The sequence below is a fragment of the Diabrotica virgifera genome, chromosome 6 (genome assembly GCF_917563875.1).
Source record: "Diabrotica virgifera virgifera chromosome 6, PGI_DIABVI_V3a".
Classification (NCBI taxonomy): Eukaryota; Metazoa; Arthropoda; class Insecta; order Coleoptera; family Chrysomelidae; genus Diabrotica; species Diabrotica virgifera.
The window spans coordinates 135,366,205-135,379,269 of NC_065448.1; the positions used below are offsets into that span (position 1 = coordinate 135,366,205).

General features: G+C 31.5%; 1 protein-coding gene across 2 annotated transcripts in view; it reads left to right on the forward strand.

The window, feature by feature from the left end:
• The first annotated feature begins 3,116 nt into the window (after positions 1 to 3,116).
• Positions 3,117 to 13,065, forward strand: part of LOC126886040 (DALR anticodon-binding domain-containing protein 3) — a 54,748-nt gene continuing 44,799 nt past the window's right edge. The window contains exons 1-2 of one of the 2 annotated variants that reach the window (XM_050652882.1): positions 3,117 to 3,933; positions 4,798 to 4,982. In XM_050652882.1, the coding sequence (XP_050508839.1) occupies positions 3,272 to 3,933; positions 4,798 to 4,982 (847 nt within the window). In that variant the 5' untranslated portion in view covers positions 3,117 to 3,271. The remainder of the gene's footprint in view (positions 3,934 to 4,797; positions 4,983 to 13,065) is intronic. The other variant, XM_050652881.1, reaches the window with a different exon arrangement.

Consider the following 13,065-nt stretch of genomic DNA (forward strand, 5'->3'; position numbering starts at 1 on the left):
CTTACTACAAGCGTTACACTTCAGTCACACAGGTTAGATCACACTGTCTTGATTTCTGCATGTTTCTTAGTGCGCGCGTAAACATCTGTAGAACTTTGCTATGTTGCCTAAGTATTTTTTTTACAAATATTATAACCCTTACAGTGGGCAAAGTTGAACCCACTGGGCAAAGTAGGCCATGTTTACGGTAATCAATATATCAAAAAATATAAAAAAAATGGTCAAATAAAACAATTTAAATATGGAATAATCAATATATCAAATAGTAAAAATAAAAATGGTCAAATAAAACAATTTAAATGTGGAATAGTCAATATATCAAATAGTAAAAATAAAAATGGTCAAATAAATCAATTTAAATATCAAATAAAACTCAGAAATAATAAAAAATATACCAGAAAATGTTTTTATAACAACTGTCCGATTAGCGAAATGTGCGTGTTTCAGACGTGTATATAAGAACAATAGTGAAAATAAAGGAATGACGATTAACAGAATAAACGTCAAATAGTTAAAAGATAATCAGAAAAATATTTAGTGGTTGTATTTAATATTTAAAAAAATGTTCTTATAATAACCGCCCGATGAGCGAAAAGTGCGTGTTTCAGGCGTTTATAACAACAATAAATAAAAAAAAAATTGACGATTTACAGTATAAACGTCAAATAATGAGAATAAATATGTACTTGTTTTTATTGATTTTCAGTATAATCAATATTGGAATATCGAACAGTATTCAATAATAATAATAATAATATTGTAAAATAATGTAATAATAATATACGAGATGATTCAATATTAGACTTACACTAAATCCAAAAACATCTAGTCGTCTTGTTCTCGACAGCGTCTCTACCAGGGGCTTCACCAGGTGTTCCTAATCCGTAGATATCTGCAAAGTGATGACGGCTCTGCCTTTTGGATGGTTCGTTTCTGAATCAAAGGATTGGAATCCACCGTTGTCAGTTAGGCTTTTCCGTGTTCTAACAACGTTTCCAGATCCTACTGACTGCGCCAATTTTTATATCACTTAAAACTTTTTAGACCATTTAAAAAATATTTTATTTTGAAAATACAAGAAAAAAAGTTACATGAATGAAATCTAAATTATTACGAACAAATATTAAACACCGGCAAATGGTTTTATATGATTTACAAAATGCTGAGGTTGTGAGAAAGCCTGGACGTAGTAGTTCTCGCTGACATTGGCATTGAAACTGGATGCGTCGATTCAGATGGCTGACACCTGATATCTGCTGATGGGAAATAGGTAGGTACTTCATTATTAAGGCTAGTTGGTACAAACGGATATAACATATATGTATGTGTGTTTGAAAGTTAAATCGATTTGATATTTTTCCTCTGTGTTTGAAGAGGGGGTCAGGGCCGATTTAGAACCGGTGTAGTTTGTGACTTTTGACCACCCATAAGCCAGCTATAGGACTTGGTAGGTACAAAACGGCATATGTTTTGGGGGTATATATATTCGGATCAAGAAGAGCCAGGAGAACCGCAAATACATCAAATTAATAGTGTTGACTTAAGCTTTCAAATGGTGTATAAGCCGTCAGAATCAGACATACACACGGCTCAGTATAGCCGAAAAACTGAAAAACTAAACTTTGAAAATTTTGGTTTTTCGACAATTACTCAACATTTCAACCTACAAATTGCGCCAATAACTTAGCGTTTATAGAAGTACACCAGACGAATTTAACGGTGTATACCTCATATCCCGGAAAATTTGAATTTTTTAGGTTATAGGCTTCATAAGTATGATAAAATCTATTTCCTGTGGGAAAAACGGTTTCTCAAGCTCAATAATTCCTGTAGTAGCTTCAATTTTCATACATGACCTTAGATCCATCAGATACTACTGGTCAATACGTTTCAAACTCATGTTTATTGATCAAAATCGGTTAAGCCGTTTAGAAGTTTTTAAGCTACAAAAGTATAATCCAATTTACGATTATTCCCGAAATGGTTTGTGTAGTTGTAGTGGTTACGACGCTAAATTTGATCTGGCAACGGGCAATCCGACTTCATTTACCGGCCATCTCAATTTTTTTTCAATCTATTTCGAATAAAAAAAAATCTAGTGTACATTCGATGGACACTAGATCATTTGGGAGATAATGCAACAAAGGTGACCATTTATAAAGCTTGACGTGTAATAGAGGAACATTGCATTCAACTTCATACATTTAATTTATAAATAACTTTGAAAAACTCCTGATACAAGAATAAAAAACCGCCAAACGCCGTAAAAATGAGTGGCGCATAAAATATTCCAGCTACAAAAGATCTGATATGAATATTACGTGGCGCGAAAATGGATTTTCATTTGATGCAAAACAAAATTCTAGTTTTATTTTAAAAGATTTTTCCATAATATTTGCTAAATTTGAAGTAAACGCGCCACAAAAGAGTTTCAAAATTCAAACTGTATCAAAGTTACTCTTTTGTGGCGCGTTTACTTCAAATTTAGCAAATATTATGGAAAAATATTTTAAAATAAAACTAGAATTTTGTTTTGCATCAAATGAAAATCCATTTTCGCGCCACGTAATATTCATATCAGATCTTTTGTAGCTGGAATATTTTATGCGCCACTCATTTTTACGGCGTTTAGCGGTTTTTTATTCTTGTTTAAAACATACGAAGCTAACGTCATTCACACAGTAAAGAAATGACTGTGTTTAGATTTCCGTCAAAGTGAATAAAATAACAAAAATAAAATATCTTATTGGATTTTTTTATAAATTGTTTATTTATTTATTAATCAATAATAATAAAAGAATTTATTAAGCTACTTCAAATGTAGCTGTAATTCTGCGCAAAAATTTTGAAACAAAACGTACATTTGACATTCTATATATTTGATAACGTCAAATTTGATAATAAAACCCGCAATCGGAACAGTAGCCACTTTCTGTCAGTTGTTGTTGCGTGAAATAGATTTCCGACTTTCGTATGCTTTAAGTGATGACGCACGGGTAAAGACTCGCGGACTCAACTGTACATATGGACTACTAAACTCCTATCGGACTAGTATCAACGTTGCCAACTTTCTCATTTCACGGATTGTTAGGTTTAGGTGGCTGTGTAATTAGGCATACTGAATAGTTCAATAGTTGTCACATTGTAACAGAAGACTAAATTGCTAGGTTAGGTTGTCAGATGATTTTGTGTTTTGATTTTGGAGTTTGAAAAATAGGAAGTATGGTTTAGTGTCAACAATAAAAATATAATTTGTGTACTTTCTTTAAATATGAAAATTTTAACGGATTTTACCCAAAATTTACTTGATTTTCTAGTCGAGCAACAATATGAACATAGTCAGAATATTATTAGAACTCACACCAAAAAATTGAATGAATTGGGTGATTTAAGTTTTCCTACAAATACTAAAAACTGGTACCAATTCATTGATGTAATTAAAGAAGAATCAGTTAAAAGTGTGAATATAGTTAAATTTGAAATTTCAGAAACGACTAGAGAATTAGTTACAGAGCAATTGCTGCAAAAAAGCTCCAGTTGGCCAATTGAAATAAATAAAATTGTTTTTAAAAAGGCTGATGCTCACATACATTTGAAAAGAAGTCCAGTACTTTATAAAACAGTGATAAAACATGTGTTAATGCAAGACTCTCAATATGGTTCGTGTCCCATTATGTCAAATAACTTTAATGTTGGGTTTTCTGTAAATATTGAAGATAGCAACATAGTAAATTTGACTACTTTGAGAATGATGATTCTAAAAGAAGTAGCTGAAAACTTTATCAAATATAATACCATGGAATCACCAAGAAACACATATAATTTACATTTTGTTGCTAACGCAGTTGATAATGAAAACATTAACATTTTATGTGGTCCAGTTTTAAACGAAAGATGCATAAAGAGTAACCTTACTGCTAAAGAATTGTATGAGTAAGTATAACATTCAAATTAGTATTTTCTTAACCTTTCCTTACAGTGTGGGGCATTCTAGGTACCCCAGATGCGGTTTTATTTTTATAACGTTTCAAAATGTTTTTATTAATTTTCTCTTTTCTACTAAATCAATTTTCTACTAAAATTGAAAATAATTACTTGCAGTACCTCCGTTACTCCGTACAGCCTGTTTGGTATTGAAATCAAAGTCTTGTTCTGAAGCTATTTCTTAATGTAATTTATGTAATTTACTATACTAATTGGGAAATAAGCCACAATTTAACTTGAAAAATTATTTTATTGATGTTTTAACTCCACTTCGGAGGTCGTTAACTAAATACAAAATATTAATACATTAAACAAACTTTGCATATAATGTGATTTGTCTTTAAAAAGACAACCGCATGCAATGTTAACAGTAAAATTCTCGTGTTAGTGATATTCCATAATACATCACAAGAAAAAACCAGGAAATTCCGTTCTAACAAAAATTCATTCTTAGATGAAAAACAATTGTTAATATGTTTTATTAAAAAATATGTTAAAATCCGGCAATACTTTGATATTGTTATGTGATTGGGAATAGGTTACTAAATCAATGTACTGTTATGTTATAATGATAATGATGGAAATGTTAATATACTTTTGAAGATAAGTATGTGAATTAAACTAAAGTTTAATTACATCGTCTTTAGGACCCTAGTTGCTCTCAAATATATATTTGGATATTTATTTACTTTACACCAAACTCATACAATTTTTAGATCAGTAGATCTATTTAACATAATTTTTTCTTTTTTTTTTCTTTTAGCCTTGTTCATACTTTTTTTTTGTAAATATTTATACTAAACCTTATTTTAGAAAAAGAGCATCTGATATGAGAATGATGGCCCAACACAAATATGGGGTTCAGATAAAACCAAGTAAAGCATGGGAAACATATTTTAATAATATTGGAAAAGGTTCAGTGACCATAGAAATGTTAACAAACAAACCACAGAAATCAATAAAAATAACTCCAAATGATTTACAATCTGCAAATAAAGGTAATTTTATAATATACAACTCTTAAATATTTTATCTCGCAGTATAATGTATAAATTTTATTATACCAAAGCTTAAAATAATTATTACATTTTTGTTGTACGTACACTCCTTAGATGTATGTGTTTAAGGAAAAAAGACGCATTAACAAATTTATTGTTTAAAATAAACACCCATTTTATTTTAAACCAATAGTAACACTAATTTTTTTGCAACCTTGTATTTGGAAAATATATAAGAACTTAACAAATATAGGAAGATACGATAGATGTTCTTCTTTAATTGCTGTCTCCCAATTGAGGTTGGATATCATCACCATTTTTTACCCTGTCTATCGCTGCTCTGAAGAGTTTTATGGAACTGCATTTAAACCAGTCAGTGTTCCATAACAATAAATAAATATAACAATAAATAAATAAATAATCACGGTGTCATCTGCATATCAGACGATAGGTGACTTTTAAATTTCTTAGCACTAGACTAGATTCTTATGGATCGTGGAGCGACAAATCGATAATTTATACTGAGTTTATTTGTTTTGAATCTAACAACTGATCTGGTGTCCACGTTGGAAGCTGTTTTCATTTGGAAATTTTCATAGCTACTAATCCAATCAATGCTGTGAAGGTAATTTAATAAACAGTCTGTAGCTTCTACAAGGATAGCGATATAATGGACCTATATAGACCTAAGCGTCAACCAAAAAAGAAAGACTCCAAAACCGGAAGACGATTTGTTAGTTCTGATTTTGGAAGTGGTAGTTTCCGATTTCATGTAACTTATCTCTAAGAAGAGGCAGTGTTGCGTAAAGCTTTTGTATTTTTCAACCTTCGTTCACAATTTCATGTCTTATCTTCTTCTCTAAATGTTTAAAGAATAACTAATTTATCCCAATAATAAATATACAGTGTGTCTGCATAACTTAGAACCATATGGGAAACTTTTTCAACGAAAACTTTTCGTTTATAAATTCCCAAAGTCTGTATGTTATTGCGTCACCGCTCCTGTAATACCTAGAGCCGATTTACCGATGGACTCTTATGTAGTTTTGTCTTCTGAATTCAAATCTGAAAACGGCATTTCGATATCTCTAACCATCTTCGAGATAACCAACCTCAAAGTCTAAAATGTGACTTCACAATCCTTTTATTTTCTTCCGACACACTAAATGTCATCTGAAATTGTTGCTATTAGTAAGTAGGCTAGTTTAATCTGAATTTGTTAAGTAAAGCATAGGATATTTGGTATTTACATTTAAGTTTTACACTTCGTGAATGTCAAACTAAATTTTAAATTAGCTATTAATAAAATATAAATGACATTTTATAGCGAATTTAATTATTATATAAAATAAATAAGATAATTAAAAATACAATTTGAGTATATTTTGAAAGCAATGATGTATTAACAACAAAGGTTTGTACGAGTATACGGCCTCCCCTTTAATGATAAATAGACTGTTCCATTTTTAGGCGAGCGATAGCAACTCCTAAAATTACGTTATACCGACGTAATCAACTTTACGATGAATGATCAATTTTGGTGATTCTTTATATTTTTGATACCGCTGAATATGAATATGAAGTTTATTTTTATCTAGACTTGGTGGTAGGTACATGTTAAAAAATAAAATTTTATGCAAAAATCCGAAAAATCAATTTTAATGATTTTTCGACTATACCTCGTCTAATTTCGGCTAATTTTCGTCTAACCTAAGGTTTTGATGGTGCTGAAAACGAAAATAAAGTTTATTTTAAATCATCATTTTCATTTATAACTCTTGCATTTTTAATTTGACGAAGAAAAGTGATTCTTCATAAAAAGCTCTTCATGGTCTAAGATTTATGATGCAACCATCACATATAAAATTTTAATAATTTTATATGAGGTACATAAAAAATATGAATTTTGAGTAAAGTATCTTTATACATAGTTCACAACATTTAAATTAGAATGATATAATTGCAAATTGAAACATAATTTTTAATTCTAAACAACTTTTCGTAATAGTAATTTTCCATATTATGAATTTAAATACGTAAATAAACAAAGTTTTCGTTATGATAATGCTCGCATTTTCAGCTTGTTTTATTCTCAAGTTTACGAAGAAAAAGTTATTCTTCATAAACTGCTCTGCATAATCTAAAATCAAAGATGCAATCATCAGATATCAAGTTTATCAACAGTAGGTATACGAGTTATGTAAAAAAATATGAATTACGCTCAAGAGTAAAGTGCCTTTATATTTCACAATATCGAAAATTGTTTTTAACACGTTGATGGACAGAATGTCTATAGATCTAATTTTGATTGATGTAATGTGACACAACGCCTATATACGACATTTTTAAAATAACGAGTTGTGATAGCAACACAGATTTTTTGACATATATTTACGGATGCCTATGAAATGTGACACAACATCCATGGTTGTCGTCCACATGTTTACAAAAAATGTTAAAAAACTTATTGTTTCCATAAACGATAAGCGCTAAAAGAAATTCAGCAATTTCCCTATTCTACTTTGCAAAATTCATATAGTGTCACAACACTTGCTTATATATTTGACGCACTGTCCATCAACATGAAAAGTTGTTTGGAATGAAAAATTATGTTATAACATGCAATTACATTCTTCTGATTAGAAAAAAAATTGAATATGAATTTTTTTTCCAATTTCGGATACCCAACATCACTTTTATTTATGATAACTCCATTATTATTAATTTTGTGGAAAAAAGTTATTTTTTATAAAGAGGTTTGTGTAGTCTAACAACCAAGAAGCAATTATAAGATATCAAATTTTATCAATTTTATACGAGGTACCTATTTCAAAAAATATTAATTTCACTCAAGAGTAAAGTACCTTTATTTTTCATAATATGTATTAAAAATTGCTATTATAAAAAGTTGTTGGGAGTTTAAAACTGTGTTTCAATATGCAATTACATCCTTCCATTGAAATATTGTGAAAAATAACGGTTCTTTACTCTTGAGCGAAAATCATATTTTTTGACATGTCTCGTATAAAATTGATAAAATTTGATATCTGATAATTGTATCTTAGTTGTTAGACTATGCAGACCTTTTTATAAAGAATTTTTATTTTGTAGTATTTTGTATTTTGACAACGAAACCCGTTTTGGGCTTCGAAACGTTAATAAAATTATTTTTTCAATTTAATTGTGGCTTATTTCTCATCTAAATAGTTAATCATAAAAATGCCACAAGAAAATAGCTTCAGAACAACATTACAAAATAACTTTTTTCGTAAAATTATTAAAATAACGGAGTTATCGTAAATAAATGTTTTTTTTTTCAACTTGAATCATATAATTGCATATTATAACATAATTTTTAATTCTAAACAACTTTTCTCAATAACAAGTTTCGATATTGTGAAATATAAAGGTACTTTACTCTTGAGAGAAATTCATATTTTTTGACATACCTTGTATAGTGCTGATAAAATTTGATATCTGATGATTGAATCTTAGGTTTTATACCATGCAGATTAGTTTATAAAGAATAACTTTTTCTCATAAAATTGATAATAAAAAAGTTTCCCATATGGTTCCAAGTTACGCAAACACACTGTATACCTATAATAATCCAATTTATCTTATTTAAAACACAAATCTTTACTTTTCAGCAACGAGGAACAAAAACGAAATGCCCATTTACGGTTTCTTCTCTGTCCAATCCCCATTTACTCAATGCATTTCTCTTTGGTTAATACAGTGATCAATCTATCTGACCATGAATTAACACATTCAGAAAATAGTGTTATGTCCAATAGTTTCAATTCCCAAACAATTCCCACAATTCTAACATCCGTTTTGATATCGCTAAATCTAGAGTGCTATGTATTAAGAGTATAAGTCAAAAATGAAAATTTTTTATTAGGAATTTTCAAAGTCTTTTTTACCACTGATGAAATAACTATTACAACTAAATATGAAAATGGTGACGAAATATGATTAATAAATTAGTAATTAACTATTTTACTTTCTACTTTGGTAATACCTTATTAATTATACAGTGATGAGCACGCTAATAACCGGCAAAATAGCTCAAAAGATGGAAAACATAATACATTGTGAAACAAAAAGAGATGAAACTAGTGGAGGTGGAAATTATCGTTATAAACGTATTAATTAACATTATATTACATATTACTGTAGTTTCCCACCTTTAGACGTCTGTGACAGGAGTACTTTATAAAATTTTACTGTCACAGTGACAGTTGTCATACTCCTCTGATACGTCTAAAGGTGGGAAACTATGTAATGTAATGTTATTTTAGACGTTTATAACGATAATTTCCACCTCCACTAGTTTCATCTCTTTTTGTTTCGCAATGTATTATGTTTTCCATCTTTTGAGCTATTTTGCCGGTTATTAGCGCGCTCATCACTGTATAATGCAAAACAGAAGAATCCCGAAAAATCTTTTTTATGACTTATACTCCTAGTACATAGCACGGTAGAAATATCTAAATATGTACTGCAAAGATATTTGTTTCCCAATATTTCCGATGAAGCATTCGGAGCAGTGCCGGATTAAGAATCCTGAGGCCCCTAGGCAACCCAAGCTATGAGGCCCCTTAAGAAACCTAGGTTTCTCCGTTTTTAATATTTTTTATTTTTGAAAATGTCCGGTCGTCCGTTGCGAAATAACCCAAAATGACTGTGAAGCAGTCCCTCCCTAGGGAAGGAAAGTACTTTTCCTCCCTATGGAGGAAAAGTGACGTCATGGTATGTCATTGATGAAATAACTTATTGACGCCCTATACAATAATCTATTATCTATTACGTAAGTATCTATACATTTTAACGTTTATTTATAGAGCAACCTGTATTTTGCAGAATGGTAAAAACAGTAAATTGTTATTTTGATTTAACAATGTTTACATTAATAATTTGACTTATATTTGACAGTTGACAGTTATACTGTACCTACTTGTTAGTTTTAGCGCTCTAATAAATTTTGTCAGTTAGTTACATAAATAAATTATTTAAAAATGAAAAACTTACTTGATATTTGAGGAAGGTGGAAAAATCATATGTATAACATGGGAGTAAAGTGCCTTTTTCTCCCTCGAATGATTACTGCCCGACGCGTAGCGGAGGCTACGCTACGCGTCGGGCAGTAAACTTCATTCTCGGGAGGAAAAGTAGCACTTTCCTCCCTTGTTATACAAATAGCTATTCCCTGCAAGTTTGAAGCTGGGTTATAAAATATTTGAACTGTTCTAGTTCATTTTCAAGTTCAGATTCAATATCATCTGGATAGTTTTCATGTAGTTTTGAAGCACACTCCTTTATTTGACTATCACTCAATTTTGGAAAAACACAAACGACCAAATACTGAGTGCATTGACCCGCACACTGTCAACCGACGACTCAGCTCAGTAATTAGAGTATAGTAGAGAATATTCAGAGTATTGTAGGTCGCAGGCCCTCTACTCGGAATAAGCAAATTTATCTTTTTAGAATTTTAAGAACTTCAAAAGTGAATTTAGAATCTGAACTGCAGTTTGAAGTTCAATCTCTTCTCCCTGCAATGATTTACTGACAGCGTTAATGCGTTCTAAAATTGTTACCCAAAACTCATTCATTTATGCTCATTCATATAAACTTATTCTTTAGCCTCATGAACTGTTTCAGCTTGCTGATTAGTGTCTTCAGCAAGAGTATGAAGAGCAGATTGGAAAGCGTTTTAACCTTTAGGCAAAGGTCTTATGGCATGTGCTGCTTGTTCTTATAAGGACTAGATCGTGGCGAATGAGATGGCTAGTGGAGTTTCATTTAAGCATTTGATCATAACTTCCCAACGGTGGGTAGATGATGAAAAAAGTTGTACACATACTGAACAAACCCAAAATACGATATTCCATTTGAGGAAAAATACGTCAGCCAATCTCTTTTAATTTTTGTTCCACTAATTTGTTTTCGAAAAACCATAGATTGTATAAAAATCTTGTAATGCCTTCAAAATTTCTTTAAGACGCTGAAACACTTCCATCAAGGTTTTTACATTCTGAAGACCTTTCCCAATTCAAAATGTCCTTAATTCTTTAGTTACCGTATTCCGTAATCCTATGCCGTTTTCCGAATTTAGGACCCAATTTATCTTTAACTTCAATTTTTAACTTAGTTTCGGTTTCTGGTTCTTTAACTTCTTGAACTGGAATAGAACTGTCGTTACATGTTTTTTCATCTTCTTCAGTTAGGGAAGCTATGTTTCCCTCAGTTATTTCTATTCCATCACGTGCACTTTCATTGGTTGCAACTTCACTAGCTATGGATTTCCCTGTAAAGCTGAGTTTAAATAAGTTTTGCTTCTGTTTTGGATTTTGATTAAGGATCTTTTCTTTCTCCTCATTTTTCTTGTGTTTTTGGCTCACTTTCGAATCTTGTTTTCTTGTTTCCATTTGTAGTACTGGTCCTTCTACCAAAGGTCATTCATTAGCGATGTATTCTCACAGCATATACTTTCTATGTGAACAAAAGTATGCATTTTATTGTAGCTTTATACGTCCACCATAACTTTTATGGTATTGTGCGATATTTGAATCTTTCAACATTTTTTCGTTTTGGCCCCGCGAGGCCCCCTTTGGGGCCGAGGGCCCTAGGCAACTGCCTACTTTGCCTAATGGTTAATCCGGCACTGATTGGCAGCTTTTAAGAATCTTTGCTCCTTTTCTCAAAAACTTCTCGTTATTTACAATAGGATCAATTGTGATCTTCGAGGTCGAATGCGAAATTAAACATTATGCAACAAGATATCACTTCATTGAACAATCAGATATCACTTACGATTTAAAAAAATCGATAATTCCGAAAAATTTCAGCTTTACTAGAATTTACAGACTTTTTCATGCGCCCCATTGTCAATATTATCAACTATTTAATTAAAAACTTGCAAATTACTTATCAAATCAATTTAAATCTTCTTCTTCTTCCTGCTTCCTTAATAGGCTCGCGCCTGTTCCATCTTCGGATGCCTCCTCATCAGATATCCAGGTTGTCACTCCATCTCTTCCTGGGCCTTTCTATACTCCTTCGGCCGTTTGGTGATCTATCTCGTGCTATCTTTATCAGTCTTCCTTCTCCCATTCTGCTTATATGGCTATACCATTATTTTTTTCTTTTCAGTGTCCAGTCATTTATATTCTCTATATTACAGCTTTGCCTGAGGTCTGTGCTACGTTGTCTATCAATAATGATTTCCCTGTGATATCTCGGACTATTTTCATTTCACACGTTTCCATCAGTCTTTGTCCTTGTGGTGTCAGGTCTTGTTTCCGCAGTGTAAGTCATAATTGGCCTAACTACTGTCCTATAGGTATTGGCCTTTGTTTCTGTTCGTAGATGTGTGTTGCGCCAGATAGTGTGTTTAAGACATCCTGCTATTCCGTCGGCTTTGTTTACTTGTTGGACAACTCCCGCTTCTGTGTCTCCATAACTGTGCATTAGCACTCCCAGGTAGCTGATACTTCTTTCCTGCTGGATTATTTTGCTATCCCCTTCCAGCTTGCACCTTATTGGATCTTTAGAGATTACCATACTTTTTGTTTTATTCGGTGATATTATCATGTTGAACTTTCTTGCTTTTATATTAAAGTGATATAAAAGTCTCTGAAGGTCATCTTCACTCTCTGCAATAAGTATGGCATCATCTGCATAGCATACTATAGAGATAATTTCTTCATCCATGATGAGATTAAACAGCAGCGGGCTCAATGAGTCTCATTGACGTACGCCTCTTTCCACTGGTATCGGCTGGCTGTGTTAGTTTGTTATTAATTCTGGCCTGTATGTTATTTCTGCTGTATATGTTTTCGATAGTCTTGATAATATCTGACGGTATGTTTCGTTTATATAACAGGTGAATTACGTCATTCAGCTCTACACGGTCGAATACCTTTTGTAGATGCTTAACTCTTATGCTCAAATCTTTCGTCTTCCCAAAACATCAAAGAAACCGTATCTCTTTGCCTCATTATCAATATACTCAACTCCCCAACATAAAAACTCACAAAATACTTGTCAAACCAATTTAAGCTTTAATCTGTCGTAC